Consider the following 19445-nt stretch of genomic DNA (forward strand, 5'->3'; position numbering starts at 1 on the left):
TAAAATATATTTCAACAAACAGAATATCCAAGAAGAAACAAAAATTTCAATGAACAGAATATTTTTCTTTCAACGCTCGAACAAACTGAATATTTTCATCTCTCTTATCCGCGATGAATAAAATGCAATATTTTCATTCTATCACCCGGATGCATTCAATATTGTAATTTCGCCTCTGAGATGCGTATTCGAAATATTTCTTGGCAATATCAGCAAAGTGAAGAATGTAACGGTACATATTGAAGCTCGTGCAACCATAATATTTCGATTCAGATTACTTCCTCGACCACAGCAAATCTATCCAATAAACCCCGTACGGAAATATTTAAAAATTGAACGCTATTGTTACCAGCGTCTTTTACATGAAACATCGTTTCCTAAACATTTTACATACGGCTAAATGTTTCGGTTTTAAAGCTGCGTGCACGATTTAAAATGAAATAAGCTTTGAATGGTGTTTTATCCATTTCTCCTTTTTACTGGCAATCGCTGCAGAAAATGTTTATTTCGCGCAAAGAGATCCGAAGTCTGATATTAAATGTGTATAACTGCGTATAACTGTAAACTAATGCGGAGAACGTTGAAATGAACGAAAAGTTTGCGAAGAGTAAATAATAATCCAGCGAACGGAGTACAAGCAGGAAATATTGAAAAAATATTAAGAGCTCGATTCGTGACCAGCCATTGGCCATGTTATTTTATCGAATAACGAACGTCGTTCTGTAACGACCAAAGTTCTGACTGTTACTATAGCCACAGGGCAGCGTGATCCGCAATTTCATCCCTCTGTGCGAGCACGTCGAAAAATTTTGAAATTTTTCGTTGGTAGTGTGCAGGATATTGGCATACAGACAAATGCTTCATCAAAAAACATTGCAGTGGAAACTTCTGAATAAAATAACACTAATGTTCCATCATCCGAGCGGATTGCATACTGCGATATCATCCGACGAGCAGTTGTATCGTCGAAGAGAATCTCCGTCCCGGAAGAAAAAGACGAAAAAAGAAGACGGGTGTAGCCGAGTAAGAATGAAAAGTATCGTTCCAGCAAGTTCGAAAGAAGTTGCATCGCGGAAAGTTTTATGGACTATTAGAACTGTTCGGCATTTCGTTGGCCTTTCCTTTTTTTCCCCCGACGTCGCAAAATCGCCGACAGTTGTCCCGCGAATGCTGATTGCGGACTATTCAGGAGAGAAGTTCCGTCGCGGGATTCTTCGGGAACGCCGTCATCCCCATTTCCATGGATTTTTGAAGGTTACAGACATTACTCTGCTTCCGTTCTGCCGAATCGATGACCCAAATGCTTGCGGCAGGTCGCTGCCAAATCGATACACGAGAGACGTTCCACCCTGAAATAAAGTCACTCCTCGATCCTCTTGTGCGTTCAACGCTTTGACGAACATGGAATATATTGTCTGACACGCAAAACCGATTCGTTCCAGTGCCCTCGCACACGAAATTCATTTCGACTGCGATCAAGTGGTTCCGTGAAAACCTCGTTCGATTGGCAATCGAGAGAAGCGGATCCGTGTTGAATTTTATTTTAGAATTTCCAAAAATATTATCGGAAGAAAATCGTTTCGCAACGTTTTATACGGTTACTAACTACACAACGGATTTTTTATGCAAAATAAAAATGTTCTACCTACATTGCAACAGACTGGAGTGAAATAGAAATGCTTCTAATATTTTTACTGTCTTCATTTCTCTCATAAATGCATGTTGTATTCCGTTAATTAGTATTTCATTTATAAGATACAACGGAACTTGATCGAAAACACGTTGTACATGTATTGTAAACTTTGTGGCGGGAAATTCCAAAGTCAAATCAACTTTTTAAAGTGGAACCATATAGTTTTCGTCATAACACGATAGCATTTTTCGAGACAAATTCCACGACTTTGAAATTTCCTCCCCCACCATGCAAGTTCTGAAAAAAATTACACGATATGATTGTTCCCTTCATACCGAACAATTTCCGAGGTATTTCCATTTTCAGATAAATGAAACATCCTGCATATAAGTTATAACTTGAATGGTACCGGCTGGAATATGATAAGGTCAGAGTTTTGAAGTTGACGTGATCAGGCAAAGGTTCGACTATAATGCGGCGAGGACAGAGGTCGAGGATGAGGCAGAGTTTGAGGATGAGTGTCAAGGATGAAATCATGAGTGTGTATAGTATTTTAGGTGAAAAACTGGAAGCCGGGTATCTATGTAGAATGAAATGACGTTGGTACACAACATGCATAAAATCTGCTGTCTATTAATGCGAGGGTGTACAAAAAACGCGATCATCCTTAATCGAGAGTCGACGTACCGTCCTTGAAGGGGCCGAATCGCAGCAGGCTCATTTCAGGGTGCGGGCCCGGCGAAGCAACAGGAAAGACCGAGCCAAGTTAAATCTGCATGGGGCCGCGCGTCCTCGAAGGATAGCCGCGCAAGATCCGGTGTCCTTGTCCCGCGGGTCGTCCTCGGGCCGAGGATATTCGCGTGATCGTGTTCCGCGCGATATCACGCGGAATATTAAATCCCCGGCGAACCGTTCCACATTAATCCGTGCCTCATCGTTTCGCGATCGCGCGGCACATTCAATACGGAAGTCTCGCTTTGTCCAATCGGAGCCGGTCGCACGAATACCTCTCTGAATATTCACGAGGCGAGAAGTCCACTTTGTATTTCCATCGAGGCAATTTCGCTGGCCGACGTGTCCACGCGGCCCGACAGTTTCGAACTAGACGCAGTTTCTAGCCCAAGGATGCCGTCCAGAGGATGAAGAGATCCGCCGAAGGTTGCGATCGATCGATCCAGTTTCTTTTATCCTGCGATCCTCCTTCACGCTCGAGAGTTCTCGGAGCGACGACACAGAGATGCAAAGCTTTCACCGAGGGTTAACTATCGAAAACTATGGAACGATCCCGGAGAGCTTTGTCCCGCGCCGGGAAACCGGTTTTACGCGGAGGGCCATGCTGCCGATAGCTATTGTCTTTACAATTCGCTCGGAAGAGCGTGGCGCAATCCCGATGAGCGCGGAAGTTTGAACGATCGTTCGAGGATCAATCGTTCGTACAGTGAATCGATGACTCTTACCCTCGCAAGGACCACGCTCGAGTGGTAGTTAATGACTGGCCAGCACGTGAAAGACACACCCTGCTAGGTGGGCGCGACCCGCTGGTATTTATGCGAGCGAAACGAACGTTTCTTTAATCACCACCGCTTGCCCACAGGTGTCCGTCTTCGGCGATGGATCAACGATTGATCAACCTGCTCGTTCTCCAACGATCTCGCGGCCGTTTTGTAGCTCTGTCGGCGATTTACGCGAGGAATGTCGCGAAGAAGGCGGAACCGGCTGTTTGTTTTTCCCCGATGCACTTGAACCGTATCGCGTGACGCTGCACACAGTCAGCTGCGAGGCTTCCATCGATCTACGGCCTATCGGCTAATCCAATGTGTCCCGTCACTGACAACGATACCCCCGGACTGTCTGCGATTCGTAATCGCGACGAGCCGATAGTCCTCGTCGACGATAGAGAGTATGTCGCGCCGCTATGTTACGTCCGCTTAATCGATTTTCCGGCGAACAGCCGGCAACACGATCGCTGAAAAATGCTGACGACGACGGGAACCCTGCCACGCCTTTCCAACGATTATGGCAGTAACGAGAGAAAACCACTGGTTGTCGATCCGCGACCACCTAGCCGCACACTATCTTCTCGTACCATGGGACACACTGACGCACGATTCTACACGCTACACCCTCCGCTTCTGCGAACTATTAGGTCGGTGCCAGTGAGATTCATTGTTGCGTGCCGGTCTTCAGCGCGGCGGGCTAAATACCCAACCTTCGCGGATTGCCCGAAAATTCGGGGTATTTTTTCGGAAGGGTTTCGAGATGGGAAGAATCGGTACGTGCGAAAATTTTTCGATTTGTCTACCGTTTGGCGTTTAGGACATATTGGAGAGACTAGACTCGTTAAAGAAAGAAAAACGATCACCGTAGTTTAATTAAAGAGCCCGGCCCAGACCGGTCTAACAGCTTCGAACCCTAGAAAGAAATGTTCACCGCACGAAAGATCCACACATGTGGCCCGAAACGCGATCGCGCAAGACCTATGGCAGTCTCCGACGGCAAGCACGCGACGCAGCGTCCTTGGCGATTATGATACCGGCGACTGCACCAGAATGACACATCCTAACGTGCACCAATCTAATATCCACTCGGCAGAGTGCGGATTCCCATGTTCGGTCTCGAGAAACGGAAGCAAACGTCGCGCGATCTCCTCTTCTGTGGTTAAGGATGATCCAGTGTATCGAGGCAGCTACCTTGATAGCACCCTGGGGGAACAACGCGCTCGGGGGTCTACGTTGGTAGGGATCTACGTTGGCGGTGGTTCGAGGGGGATCTACGAGACTCTCGTTCGATGAACGATCGCGGAAGAAAGTCGTAAAAACTGGACGGCGAGTCGTGGAAACGCGCGCGGCCGTCTTCGTCAACGGTATCGGGTGCACTGGAGCTCGACCTGGCTGGCCTGTTTACATCGTGCAGGAACGTGCCTCGGCCACCACACCTTGCCGGGCTTCCGTCGCCTCGACACCAACACCGAGGCGCCGGTGAACTATCTCCTTCACAACAGAAAGAGAACAGCTTTGTGACCAGTCGACCGGCGGTTGATTGGACTGTGTGCTCGCTCGCGATGCGATGTGCTCGCCTCGCCTCGCCTCGCCACGTCGAAGCTACCAGCGTGACTCTGCCGTGCCTCCAAGAATAGGATCGATGCACACAGCCTATAACGACTGACGCAAATAGGCTGTGGGATTTTTAGCCCACGCAGGAAGGTCATGGGATCTCCGTGCAACGATCGATCGAGATCCGTTCGGTGCATTCTTCCGCGTAAATCGCCCGGCGAGGGATGCTCGCGTGCGAACACAAGGCTGCGATTATGATTGCCACGCACGGGATGAGACTCGTTCGAATGAGCTTCTTCTTCTTCTTCATGCTTCTCGTCGTCTCTCGCGACCATGGTTCTACCGGTTACCGGAATTTTGGCTTCGTTTAACTCTGGATACCTAATCATTAACCCTTTGCACTTGGAGCTATTCTAATTCGAAAACCGAAGTTTTCTTCCGGCCTGAGATATTTTCATTTTATTTGATTTTCTTAATTTTAGTGATATAAATCTAATATAATACCTCGTACAATACTCTCTCTTTCAGTAGTTTATTAACCCCTGTTTTCCTAAAATAAGTTACACTGTTCTGTTATTTGTAGGTTTGTTCGAAACTTGGTGACTTTTGTTTTTTTTAATGCGAAACATATAACTGCAAAAACCTAAAGATTTAAATATATTAACTCATCAATTTCAATGAAAAAAAAACTCGGAATGCAACTGTCTGACTTGATATTTTATCGATTTTTTTTATCACTGTGTCAATTTGACACCGAGGAACAGATTGAGTTCGTGAAATGAGGGACAGATGAGGGTTAAAGTGTTGAATACGTTTAGTAATTTGTTGAATATAAATTGAATAATGCAACAAATATTTTGAATAATGGTATAAGAATTATTAGTGGCGCCTCTCACTCCGAGTCACCACTCGAGTGCAAAGGGTTAGGAGGTTTCATCTCCCTTTCCTGACGTTCCCTAATTTGTTACGGCAACGAGATATACTACTCGATGAAAACCTGATTGGATCATCGTGCCGTAATGCCTTGCTACGAGAAACTATTAATATATTACTGTTCATGGATATTTCTTTATGAAAGCCAGGAAAAATTGATTCCACCGACTAAAAGATTCACTATCATGAAGATACAAATAAAACAAGCTTCTTCTAATATTTTATATAGATCGATAGACATCATGAATACGCCACGCGGTGTTTTCATTTTCCGGGGTTTAAAAAGATCGAGCCCGACGCACAGAGAGAAAATCGGTAGAATCTTGCCCGCTAATCAAACTTCTTTTTCCGTTTATTTTCCCCGATACCGTCGGCCCGGTTATGCCACCGTCAAGCCCTTCATTTCCCCGAGAACGTAAACACATTTATTAAAAATTCATCCGAGCGCCAGTTTAAAAACCGATAGAAATTTATGAAACGACCTAATGCGTCGAGCTCGGCTGCACGTTGGGATGCAGCAGCGTCCGCGTCAACCTCTCCACGTGGAAGCTTTTCCGCTCATGGTGTGTGATCGATCGAGGCTATTAATAATTCCGGTTGTGTCGGCGTATAAAAAGGAGTTAAGGACGTGGCTGGCCTCTTCAATTGAATTACGAATCAACCGGCCGGAAAAATGGATCGCGACGAAACGGAATCGCGGACCGAGATCTACCGGCAAAGAATTATTTACGGTGCGGATGCCATTCCGCAACGATGGAGAACGAGCTTAAGGGAAAGAACGATTGTCACTCGGGAGCAAATTGTTCACCGGGATAACAGATTTCACCGGGGTATGAAAAACCCGTGTCCGACTCCAGGATCAGTTATTTCCCGTGACGGGAAACCGGTTTCACCTGGAATTCTTAGATTCGATCGTGATACAGCGCCAGCGCACAGTGGGCCGGATCGAAGAATTTCGTGTGATTTTATTATACTAGACTGCGGATCTTTATGCATTCATATTGTATGAAAATTTTCGAAAAATATTAGAATACGAAATTCTGTATCTACAAAGGCCGTTGCCACTGAAAATAAGATTATATTTGATCCCACTTTCTTAAAATGTTATTAGAAAAATTGAAAATTGCATGAACATTCGCAGTCCAGTTATAACTTTTGAACTAGATAATTTTTACCTAGAGATAATAAAATATTTTTTGCATTTGTTAAACGACAATTTTTATCCACGCAGGAAAAGAAAATTGATATTTATTGCGTGCCTACATGTTCTCCGACATCACATTTTATCTCGATTTAATTAATGAGAATTAATTTGTCCATTTGCCGACACGTTTGGCGAAGTCCATATTGAGAATGGACGAAAATGGACATCGGTTCGAGGCGCAGCCAGTGGAGACCTTCGCCGCAGATAAATATGACATTTCGGTTAGGAGATCGCGTTCTGTTTATGTACACTAATGTACACGCGTCGCGTGCACCGGCGACCGAGCAAACATGTCCGGCGTTAATGAAGGTGCATTACATTCCTCCTAACTGCATGAACGTCGTCGTGAAGCGTTTCGGTATATCGAGCTATGAGCACGTAGGCAAAGTCGTCCTTCGTCGCAATTACAGGCGAGAGGAACGGCAAACAAATTCTTCTTCGCGTGCGTCGGGGAACCGGTCGCATAATGCCCATGCAAATGAGGAAGTCAATGCGCGAAGAAGCAAGAGCGTTTTGCTTTTGTTTGCTTCGGACTTATCCGAGGCGGACTCCTCGAGCACTTAGAACTAGATTGCGGCGTTCATTACAGTCGCAAAACAACGCACGGAACGGGACGAGCCGCCACGGAAACAGCAATAAAATGCTGATTTTATTTTTCGAACCGCACTCGGCAAACGTTCCCTCGGCAGCTGCGGATATCTATGCAATGGATCCGAACGGTGCGGCGCAGTGTTCAAACTCTTTTTTTAACACTCAAATCAAAGTTGATCGAAATTTAACATGAAAAATAGAGACAAATTCTGAATATTTCAGAAATATTGTTATTATTTGGAAAAATTAAATGAACCCAATAAACACTCAACATATAACACGTGTTTCCGAACAGCGCAGGCGCGGCGGTTAGATACGAATTTTACGAGGGAAATGAAAATCTCGTTTGACTCAACTCGAGTGCGCACTACAAATGTATAAACATCCGCATTTTCCTCGCAAGTGATGCAATCGCGGCGCTCGTCCATCTCGTTGACATTCACGGTGACCTTTAACTGTCGAGGCGGAGCTGCGGGGATCGTATGGAATTTCTTAAAGCAATGAGAATGCATACATTAATCGTTGAAACGAGTAAAGAATAAAATAATAAATGAATTAAATACGGTAATTTCGGGAGAGATGCACCAGTTTTTATTGTGGCAATAATCAACGATTTTTAACTGTTTTTCGCGTGTCATTTACCTCATTTCGAAGAACACGTGTATCACATCATTTACGTGTAACAGAAGCATGAGAACTTCTTAGTGCTCCGAACTCCTGACGAAATATTTTTGTAAATGGTAAGTACAAATGTTATTACGTTCTTATTGTATGGTTTTAACTATCAGCATCGACTTAAATAGGGACAATGGTTTCTCCTTTACGATTTTTCATCGTGTTATGATAAAATTTTTTGTGCAGGTTCTTGTTTTTGTATAGGTGCGTCTCTCCCTCAATTTAGGGATAGACGCAATAATTTATGTAAATATACAAGAGAGTCAGTCGTTTTCGTCTCAGGAGCATCCCTTTTTCAATTAATTACAAAACGATAAATTCAAACTGAGACTTGTTGTTTGTCACACTATTTGTTAACATCATACACTTTAATTAATTAATATTGGTAATCATTTAGAAAGAGGTACTCCTCTGCGATTTTGATTAAATTTAAAGTTATAGATTTTGACATTTTGAACAACTTTTTCCTGTTCATATACGAGGGGATCTCTTTTAGTTTTAAGATATTGGCAAAAAACTATTGCTGGTACTGAATTGAATTTTCCGTATTCGTGCACGCTTCATGAAACATGTACAATGTATACTACTTTATGTAGCATGTGTGGCAGAGAAAAAAAAGAATAGAAGTAGAGAGAAGAGGCTATAAATAAACGAGTGCGTCTATCCCCAATTAGAAGTGTATCTCACCCCAGGCCCTAGGGAGAGATACACTTTTTCGACATTTTTTAAACTGTATATTAATATATTAATATAAAAGTTTTACTCATGCAACGTTATATTTTATTGAAGAGATTTACATAAAGAATTCAACTATGCCTGTCTAGACTTTCAATTTTTTTTAATAAAATTTTTATAAGCAGAAAACAAAATGTGGTGCATCTCTCCCGAAATTATCTTTCGACCTTTTGTAAACAGTATATTAATATATTAATATAAAAGTTTTAGTCATGTGTAACGTTATATTTTATTGAAGAGATTTAAATAAAGAATTCAACTATGCCTGTCTAGACTTTCAATTCTTTTTAATAAAATTTTTATAAGCAGAAAAAATGTGGTATATCTCTCCCGAAATTATCTTATTTGAAGAAGCTAATGTAAACGGAATAATGTAGAAAACAAAGATTCGCTGTTGCAACTCTAGTGAAATAAAAAGAAACACGATGTACAAATAGGACCAACTAAATGCAAACATTTCGCCCGTGAATGCGCCTGCAGTTCCAGTAAATCGCCGAACTCCCGGAGTTCAGGATCAGGTTTACAGTACGCGGAATAAACACGAATCGTTTTTCAATTGTTCTAACGAAAAACTGACCCACCGACCTATTTGTAAAAGCTCCAATATCGGAGAGATTCAGAAGCCGTTTTCCCAGAGCAATCATACTACGGGATCGATGTTTGCGCACGGTCACGTCCTGCGGACGTCGATCCGCCGTTGAAAAGATCCTCGGAGGGGTTTCAGGCTCCTATCTCCGGCATCCCGTACTTCCTCATTACGTTCTAGCTCGATTCAGCCGCCAAAGAAATCCACTTCGTCAATATAAGGACGCCGAAAGGGGAACGGTATTACCGACTGAACCCACTCAGGGACTTCTCCTTCGGATTCCCAAAGTGCTCGTCGAATTGAAAGGCATTGAAGACCCGGAGACCTGAGATTTCGTCGCGAATCGCCGAAATCTTAAAAATTATCCATTTTAGTCTTCAATTTATCAAACTTGCTAACATAATACCTGTTGAAAGATCAACGGTTGGCTTATTTCTGGAGGTTACAACAACTTTAATGACTCGCTAGCATGATCTAACCTCTCAATTTCTATGATATTTAACACGCATATTATTTGAGGAACTTAAACTAATTTAATTTTTGGATAAAAACATACATGTTACATAAAATGGAAAAAAATGATGTGGGATGGAATTATTCTAGATGAATCTATTCTAGGATCCAAATAAATCCCGCGGGATTGCGAACCCTAGTCTTGCAGTCCAGCAATAAATACTCGTTCGATTTGAACTTTCGGGATTTTTCGGATTTCTGGCCATTGTGCGACGATCGAAGAGAAGAAGAGACTGTGCCATTGGAGAGCAGATCGAAACGACAGTGTCGGTACGAGGAATTACCAGCAGCGGGTCCGACAATGGCCGAGTACTCGCAAAGGATCAGCGCCGGAATCAATGGCTCGTGGACACGCGAACGAGAACGGGGAGATTTATTTGCGGGAGAGCTCCCTTCGGCCCACACACCCCCTTCTTCTTCCTCGTCTTCTCGTCCTGGGGTAATACCTCTCGTCGATGGTGTTCCTTGATAACGGGCTGGAAGACGAATCGGTCGATCGGCCGATGGAATTTCCAGCGACCGGTCTCTCTCTCTCCGACTTGCTAGCGCGGTAGCTAAGTATGGAGACCGTATGCACACGGAGACCTTCGGCGAAGAACGTTTCAGCGTATCGATCCATGGTTTATTGTTGACATTATGGATACCGCGGTGCCCGTGTCCCATTTCACAATGCAGACAATTGCGCTCCACTTTGTGTGTAATGGACACTCGCCCCCCGGTCTGTGGACTACCTGATTTATGTAGCAGGGGATTGTTTTGCTAAATGGATTGCTCACCACGTTTGCGAAGCTATATTCCAAGATGAAATGTTTCACGTTGCTTGTACACACGGATGAACAAGCATTCCGAATCCTGAAAGAGAATCGACGATCATTGTTTGGCAATGATCATTCGCGTTTAGACAGCCCTGTGAACTACAACGATCTAACATCAGCCAGCAGGAATAAAATCGATTGTAAGTGGTAATACGAACAGGAATATGTACCTATCTGCAAGTTTTTGTAGATAGCGATGCTATAGATCAGAGTTGGTGTAGGAATTAGAATTGGAGCATGCGCACGGATTAGCGGAAAGGTTTGAAATAGGGACACTCGGCCAGTAAACGCTCAGTCTCTGCCGGGCTCTCGGCTCGGGAGGGCTTCCAGGCCTCTGGAATGTCGGAATAAACTTCGAACTCCAGAGTAAACTGGGTCTTCTTGGGCAACTGTGGGTCCTATGGTATCCTGCGAAGTTGTAGGTTGTTCATGGTACTATGAAGATCCCTGAGAATACTTGTGAATCTTCTGTGAACCGGAGGGAACATTAAGGGGGTAGTCTTGTTTTCAGGATTGCGGGATGCGCCTTCTCATTCCTCGATAATACAGTAGTCAAAAGCGCTAGATAAAAGATCAATCTAGGCCGCAATCGCCCTCAAAAGTCTCGTTTTTACGTTTACGGGGCGTGATTTGCATTATTCGGCAGCATGTAACTGTCGCAGCTTTATAAAAATATCTAAACGCGCAGCTGTATGCTTCCGAATAATACAAATTACGCTTATTTGTTGAGTATTAAACAGTGATTTGTACCATCTCATTACATTCCATCTCGACTCAAGTAATCCGCGGTATACGAACGTTAGTGGACTTGAACCCAACAATTCGTCTGAGCTTTTTTAGAAGAGATGGACAGCTCATAAGCTGATGCACTTCGGAGCTAGTTTCCAATCGCACTTTATCTTAATAGACTCGGTAGTTACAAGTCCGAAATTACTGTGACTGTCATTAACAGTGCCGAATTAGGTGTCATTTATATCCAAGCGCACGCACTCCATTATCATCTTCGCTCGTCCAACCGATAACTAAGCCCGACACTTGGCGTGCCTTCCTGATAACGAGAACCGGCAATTAGTTTTGCAAATTACCCGTACGCTTCGCGAACTCGCTCCCGGCGTTAACGAATCCTAGCATCGATACGGTTAATAACGTTGTCGAAGAGTTTGCAAATTACAGTGACCCATGAAATCCGATATACTTATTTTTTAACACCCGGAGACAGTTTAAGTTATCAATGATAGCTGACTATCTCTCATTGTTCGACAAATTACTGTATTGTTAACCATTTGACCGAAAATTTAACATTTCCTCCGACCTAGAATAATTTCATTTTAATCACCTCATACATAAATGTTTAGTAATTGGTTAGATACTTATTTAACAATGTAAACTATATTTTGAATAATGGTACAACAATTTTTGCGTGGTGACTCTGAGTCACCTATTCGAGTGCTGAGGGTTTATACCGCTTTGAGAAGGAATGCTCGCGGTAAACGATAATATTGGTGTTTTATTCCTTTCGAGTTTCCAAGTTTAAGCAAATTTGCCTAAAGACTTTAGTTCATCGTTTTCAGCTAAGCGACGGTGATGTTAATTTCTCAACGGGGAAGTGAACTCGCCCGTCTCGACTAAACGCGCAGCCAACCCTCATGCTAATAACCCCATGGAAACTTGCGAGATAGGTACTCGTTCCATAAAGTCCGCCACGGTTGTTGTTGTTAAGTCGCACATCCGATTAGAATTGCAGTGGAGAGCTCTTGGAGCTTCGCGGTCCCTGTACTTTGAACTATCGGGACCTGGCTGTGCAGGAAGAACAAGGGGATCGGTTCAAACTTCCATATCCGATTGACGAGATGCTACTATTACTTCGAGTAACAGCTGCACCGTCGTACAGTCGGAATCGATACTCCACAACTCGCCGCAATTATTTGCACAATTCGCTCCTCCAGGTTTATCACTGGATCTATCAAATTACACTGACTGTTTATTGTGTTCCAATCGAAACACTTTTTAATGCAGCTCGTAGCAAAACCAAATGTTGAAGCTTGTCTTTGTATTTATTCTTTCCTCAAAAATTGTAATCTGCATATTTAGTGCTAACAGACATTGTTATTGTATGCACTTCTAGTTATTATTGTAAAGCAAAATAAACTTAGAAGAATTGGAAGTGCTTAAGAAATAAAAAAAACTTGTACATGAGTAGATGGATTAGACAGTACAAAACATCTGAAGAATTTCAAATGTATTTTCATAGAAAAGTCTGTAGTCCAATCACGACGATTTAGCTCGCCACGCTCGTCATATTTCATAAATAAATAACAATCCGACAGCTACACAATCGTCCCTCTAAACCTTCATTTTCAAGCCGGACAATTCCGCTATCGGCATCCCGCAGGAACACGAAAAAGCATCGCGAGCGAAGTGCATGAGTGAAATCAAGTTGTTATCGGTCCGATAACGCTATCAATCAGATAGTTTGACAATCTTGATGGAACAAAAAACAAAAAGTGAGTGTTCCTGTGAAACAAGCGGACTAGGGACGGCTCCTGACGGCGCGGCTCGGTGTAGACAGTTCGTTAAAATCGATTACCATTATCAGGTTAGCCGCTGGCAAGCGTTCCGGGCCCGCTTCGGCCCGCGTTCCGGCCCGATTTCGTGCAGAATCGATGGGAATGGTTTTCGCGGCGATTGTTCGAGCGTGTCCCGGCTGCGGCCAAAGCGGAAAACGCGGCGTCACGTGCCGGCAGCAGCGTCGTGAATGGACAAACGTTCATTGAATAGTTAAGATCTGCTGGCGCGCTTCCGCTGGAAAGAGCGAAGCGCGTTTTGTGTGTAGGCTTTGTTGTTTCGTCAGGTTTTCTCCTGCTCGACGCCCGACGCGTTTCAGAAACAAACGCCCCAGCCCGTCCGCAGTATTAACGCCCCGGCCAATGAGTCACGCGAACGTCGATCTGTGTTGCGCGAATGCAATATTCATTGTGCAAATAATCCGGAAATTTTTTTATATTTTTAGACGTGAGCGGCCCAGCTACCAACGCACAGTGCCACACTGGGCCGGGAACCCGTCTTTTGTGACCAAAACTATTGTAATGTTTTATTTCAAGATATAATGCTATATTTTTATTGGTCTTTGAATTCGTCTCAATACCAGTTAGAAGCGCTCAAGTACCTCAAACATCTATTTGTTAAACCTCGTGTACACGCGAAGGTTACAGCTAATTGTTTAAGCTTTTATATAAAAAAAAGTCCGATGCTTATCACTAGACTGCGGCTCTTTATGCATTTATAGGAAAATTGAGTAGACGAAATTGATAATTGAGGGAATAAATAACATTCAATTTAGTTTCTATTTCTTGCAATCTCGATGCAGACAATTTTTATTTTATTTTATTAATCATCTTTTTCAAACCCTTCTCAAAGCTTGAATTGTTATAAATTTGGAAACAGGATTATACATGAGGTGGAATTTTCTGAGATGGAATATTTGCTGTATGTAGTATGTTCTCGCTACTCCGTACTCGGTCTTTCATTAGCATTGTTGTAAATAAAATGGTACGATTTTCATTCAGGATAATGAGCTTTCAGGATTTCGTGGAGTAGTTGTCTCCCGCCTTTGTTTCGCGTTTGTCCAATGAAAAATGGTCGAGCCATCTTTCATCAGCATTTCTAATTTTCCCTCTGAACTAGTTTTTGCCAAAGTCTATCCTCCGGCCACGACAAAGGAACGAGATTTAATAAAAAGTTTGAATATTCATGATTCACATAGGTACTCGGCTTTATCAGTGGAGCGTCTTGCACGCCTCGGCTCTGCAAAACATAAACAACTGCATTTGAGTTTCCACTGTATAACTCCCGCTAATAAACGGCAAACAGTAAACGGCCTCCGCGAAAATATCGATAATATTAAACAAACCGAGAAAACTGTTTGACTGGGCATATATTTGTTCTGTACATTAAACACCAACCGCGCGAAGTAAACAAATGAACGGTGACACAGATGCGTACGCGGACCGCTTGTAAAATAATATTCAAAGCGCGCTAAACAAACCTACCTCTGTCCACCATAACATGCAATTTATGATAATAACTGTCAGTCGCGTCGCTGACATACACTTGTACCTTTGACAACCGATAAAGTGAACATACAGCGCGTATAATTCTTCAAATAGCTGAGTGTTTGCACTTTATTCCGTTTGAAAAAGTGCATAACTGTTCCGTGTTTTTGTCGGTTATCACTAGACTGCGGATTGTATGCATTTATGACGAAAATGAGCATGTACAATTTAATTCAGTGGACATATACAAAAGATTTGGGGACATCGGTGTATTAGTTTCAGCTTGATAACATAATTAAAAGAAGAATGAATTTGTTATTTGATTTCTGTGGTTTGTAATCGATGCAGACAATTTTTATTTTGCATCAAGATCCGCAGTCCAGTTATCACTGTTTACTAGAGCAATTTTTTCTTTTTCCGGTACGAGTTTAATCACACTCTTACACATAATGCGTATTTAAACTGCCTCTTGATATTTTCAGATTTTATTTTCTACAAAATTTTAGTCAAATCCTTGCTAAAATTACTCCAACAGGAATTAAAAGTTATGTAAGTTAGTAACCAGAGCTAAATAACTTTTCATGCAACATGGTTTTATTCTTTCAGACGTTTTAAGTCGTTCGAATTGCTGACTACATCAAAACGGGTTTTATATCCACAGTTTACCGTATCAGGGCCAATCATTATAATCTCGCTGCCTCTCTGTATCGAGTAAATACTGTTAATGATCCCAGTTGTAAGTGTAATTATAGTTCCGACGACTTACTTAGATCATGTTCTATGGCAGTGTCGTCTGTATGATTCCCAAAGAATTAAATTAGTAAATAAACTGCGCAAAATTAAGTATTTTCTACCATTAAAAGCGGACATTTTCTTTGCTGAACAAAATGTTAAAGCCTGCGAATTTATCTTCCAGTTTTTAAACGACTGCAATCTACATCTCTAGCGATTATTAACACTGTCATTGTACACTAACTGTAAGCCTAATATATAATTGTTAAAGCTGAAATAAACCTATAATAGGTTTCAGTGGCTCAATAAATAATTATGCGTGATACTGCGATACTAGGGCTCTCACAGAATGGATTCAATTGTTTTCAACGATAATAAAACTCTCTACATATCATTCTTGATACGCGCAAACTCTTATACCAATAATCAATATAAAATGACTAGAAAGCCTAAAAATAAAGTGACTGATCGAGGTACTAAAAAGAGAAGACGCTAATTCTCCGAGATTGAGTTACAAATTTTCGAGTACACATTGAATTATTATAGCCACTGGAATATAAATCACAATCGTCGTCAGCGGTAAAGCATAAAACTGTTTCGAGCTCGGCCGTGGCTTTTTCATTTGAATGCGAAAGAAGCGTGTTGCCGACAGCTTCCCGGTGATTGTCTTGTTCATTAGCGGCGTTCGTCATGCCCGTGTTTTTAAACGCGAGATGACAGACACTTTGTTGACGCGTCGCGACCAAGGAATCGACGAATCACAGTGCACATCGTGTTCCAGACTATATAAGCGTGAGATCGGGATCGTGTTAATCCAGAAGAAAATTGTATCCCGCGATTTCATCTCTGTTCTGAAAACCGTTGGACATGGCCAAAGGTTTTGTCGTGGTTTGCGCTGTTTTATTGGCGATAGTTCTCGTCGGTGCTAAGCCACTTCCCCAGTCGGATATCAGTGAGTGCTAGTTACAAACTATTGGTTTTTGCCGGATAAATTCGAAACCTCATCTGACAATCAGCGTTGATTGAGGGCTTCGCTTCTGACCACTGTGGTCGTCCATTTTGTACTTACGTCGCACAGTGGGGTATTTGGCCGAAAAGCCAGAGCTTAAAAGCTACAATTTCTTTTCAACAAAAAATAGAAATCATTAGCGTCGCTCCTAAAAGCGAAGTCGAAGGGACAAATCATTCGAACAATCGCCAATATGTATTTGGCAATTTAAATTGCTAGACTGTGAATCTTTGTGCAAAATAAAAATATCCAATCAAAATGTACTTTTCTAATTTTTCTGTAATATAGTCTGCGTTAACTGCACGATATGGGAGCTACATAGACGTTTAATTGATCTTCTATGGAGAATTGGTTATTTTTCAGCTACTAAACACGCAGTTTAAAACGAGCTTAAAATTTTCTGACGTCCAAACATCATTGAAGTTCTTCCGATTTTTTTTTTAATACACAGATGACTCGGAGACATTACAATCAGCGGATACTTTGCATAATGGTTACGCATTCTGGTTCGGCAGACCTTATTACGAAATGGACGACGACGCCGGCTATAATGGCGGCTTTGATTCGCTGGTGAAGCAACGAACATCCACCATGTCCTACGCTAATGTTGGGTAAGTGAGTAATAAATAATAATAATCGCGGTGCGCGCACATCCGCGTTTCAAGCCGCGCGCTACTGCAAGCGAAATGGAAACTTTGAAAACGACCTGTTCTTTCGGACCATTAACGCTGGAAATTTATAGAATCTCCGGGTAATAATCATTGTAATAGTAGAACTTGCAAAACTTTGCGTTACCTGCATTATTCGAACATTTCCTCGGTCGAACTTTCTTTGTCGGGATACCGTGTGCTGTCAGCAATGTTGTATAATCATTTTGTGTACAAACTCATTATTTCATCCACGACACATCCTTGCGCTTCGCTATTGAGTTTACGGATATACGATATTAATAATAATCGTTTAATACCAATATGTTCAGTGTACACCAATATTTAGCTATTTGCTATTCATATTTGAATTAATTACTAACATAATTAGCAGGATCACGTATCACTTGCAGTATCATGAACCATAATAGATAATATATCGATGATAATGGAACAATGTTGATGAAAATTGTAATTTGAATCTATCGAACGAATTTTCATTGTGATTTTTAATTTGTCTGTTGCAGGGGCGGATGGGGTCGTTAACCAGCATCATCGAATTTCTTCGACCAAAAATCATCCTCACTATACACACACTCGCATCATTTAATTGTTACAGAATCCAGTGCAATCAATTCTTTACCAGATTTGCAAACTTTCGTACTCTCGTGTGCCTCTATAAAATGTATCGGAATCGATATTTAATCGCTTAATGGACAGCCAATAGCACACGATACGCGACTCGCGCAACCACTGTTTCGAAAACGCGAGCGTTTTACAGCTCGTGGGGCACCGGTTCCGCGAATTTACTCGAATGTTGTCTCAGGGATCCGTTAACAAATTAGTCATACGCGATCTCCGCTAACCGAGGCGGAAGTTTGCTGATTATTAAAACGTTCGTTTTCGGGACAGTGACTGCGCGTATATAAGAGACCCTGAGATCTCCTAAACTATAGTGTGATCTATCACTTTGGAGACGAAGGATCGAGAAATGTGGAATTCGATCGCGATCTTAGCCTCGCTGGCTACATTGCGCGCAGGCGCTGCGTTGCTTGAGGACACGGAATCGGGCAAGTCGATATATTTCTTGGCAAAAACTCGGTAATATTCGTGTTAACCCTCACAGTTTGTAAATGAGAGCTTCTTATTATCGAACTGAAAGCTCTGTACAGGAAAATAAATTTTATCTTTTTAGAATCTTCATCTTTAATTCTCCAATTTAAATCGGTAATGTATAGACAACGGATTTTATGCATTTATGAGAGAAATGAGTAAGTATAATTGAAAACAGTAAGAACATTAGAATTAGTTTCAACCTATTGAATGTGTTAAGAGAGAACACGAAAGTCAATTTTTATTTTGCATAAAGATCCGCTGTCTAATAATATACATACATGTATTTGTGTTTCATCAGGTTGGCCAATGTAATTATTATTAGTGCAGATCCGTTTTCTTAGATCGAATTATTTACTGTACATTGAGTTGGTCATAAAAATTGCACTTTTATTTCTCACATATTGATCATATTATTTGCGAGAATAAATTAAAACAAAATAAAAGCACTACGATTTCATTAATTCCAATGAAACGAAAGACGATTCTCTTAGACGAATTAAATGTCTGTTGAAATTTGTGAGCTATCAAACGTTTAACTAAACGATCACGTGTAACGAACCAAATCCGCAGAGTGATTGTACGACGGTAAATTGCACGAGTCAGATGAAAATCGAATATCGAGCCCTCGGCTTAAAGGGTTTGAACCCTTCCACGAAGGATATTAAGAAAAACGCGGAACGTCGAGTCTCGTGCTGTAGAGGCCGAATTTACCGGGGAATTCATCTTGATCGTTCCAGACGGACTTAAACCAAACTACGACCCCGTGATGCATCGTTTCTACGGGCCATGGAACACTCTACATAAAAGAAACGGCGATTACGTCGACTACAACGATTATGGCGGCCGTATCCCGGGCTTTTCCCAGAGTTCATCGGATCTTCCGCGCAATGGTCCACCAGAATTCCAGCGGAATCTGGACGAAGCACCGGCGAATTATGGCGACCGTCTCGTGGCGTTCAACTCGGACTATAAATGGAAGCCGATGGGACTTGCAGATTTCCGTACCGGTATCCGCAGTAGCGGGTCTAAAGGGCTACAAAATTAGGCGAAACACCCTAACAGTTCATCGTTGTCCAAAGAAAATTCGAAAGTACCTTTGCAGATTTCTTATGAAGATTCTTAGAAAAAAGTCAAATTCGGCTGCAATGGAA

At 42.2% G+C, this 19445-nt stretch overlaps 3 protein-coding genes across 7 annotated transcripts in view; 2 read left to right on the top strand and 1 right to left on the bottom strand.

Moving 5' to 3' along the window:
- The window catches only part of LOC143213007 (uncharacterized), a 33305-nt gene extending 15459 nt beyond the window's left edge, over positions 1-17846 (top strand). Inside the window, exons 1-3 of one of the 2 annotated variants that reach the window (XM_076432446.1) lie at positions 16327-16474; positions 16983-17142; positions 17706-17846. In XM_076432446.1, coding sequence (XP_076288561.1) covers positions 16390-16474; positions 16983-17142; positions 17706-17724 — 264 coding nt within the window. In that variant the 5' untranslated portion in view covers positions 16327-16389 and the 3' untranslated portion in view covers positions 17725-17846. Of the gene's footprint in view, positions 1-16326; positions 16475-16982; positions 17143-17705 lie in introns of those variants that run through there. The other variant, XM_076432429.1, reaches the window with a different exon arrangement.
- Positions 1-19445, bottom strand: part of LOC143212889 (phosphatase and actin regulator 2) — a 422446-nt gene that overhangs the window by 387498 nt on the left and 15503 nt on the right. Inside the window, exon 1 of one of the 4 annotated variants that reach the window (XM_076432251.1) lies at positions 2321-2461. The exons of the other annotated variants lie outside the window; for them this stretch is intronic. Within the exon in view, the coding sequence (XP_076288366.1) occupies positions 2321-2354 (34 nt within the window). The 5' untranslated portion in view covers positions 2355-2461. Of the gene's footprint in view, positions 1-2320; positions 2462-19445 lie in introns of those variants that run through there. 4 annotated transcript variants of the gene reach the window in all.
- LOC143216326 (uncharacterized) lies at positions 18170-19339 on the top strand. Its single transcript, XM_076439303.1, has 2 exons — positions 18170-18248; positions 19032-19339. Exons 1-2 carry the CDS (start codon positions 18170-18172, stop codon positions 19337-19339), a joined length of 387 nt encoding a protein of 128 aa, XP_076295418.1.

The sequence above is a fragment of the Lasioglossum baleicum genome, chromosome 1 (genome assembly GCF_051020765.1).
Source record: "Lasioglossum baleicum chromosome 1, iyLasBale1, whole genome shotgun sequence".
NCBI lineage: Eukaryota > Metazoa > Arthropoda > Insecta > Hymenoptera > Halictidae > Lasioglossum > Lasioglossum baleicum.

What these genes read in the sequence shown, in the direction of transcription:
- LOC143216326 (XM_076439303.1), top strand. Translation starts at nt 18,170, where the DNA reads ATGTGGAATTCGATCGCGATCTTAGCCTCGCTGGCTACATTGCGCGCA. An exon ending in GCTTGAGGACACGGAATCGG is followed by an intron (nt 18,249 to 19,031) that starts GCAAGTCGATAT and finishes TGATCGTTCCAG; the next exon opens with ACGGACTTAAACCAAACTAC.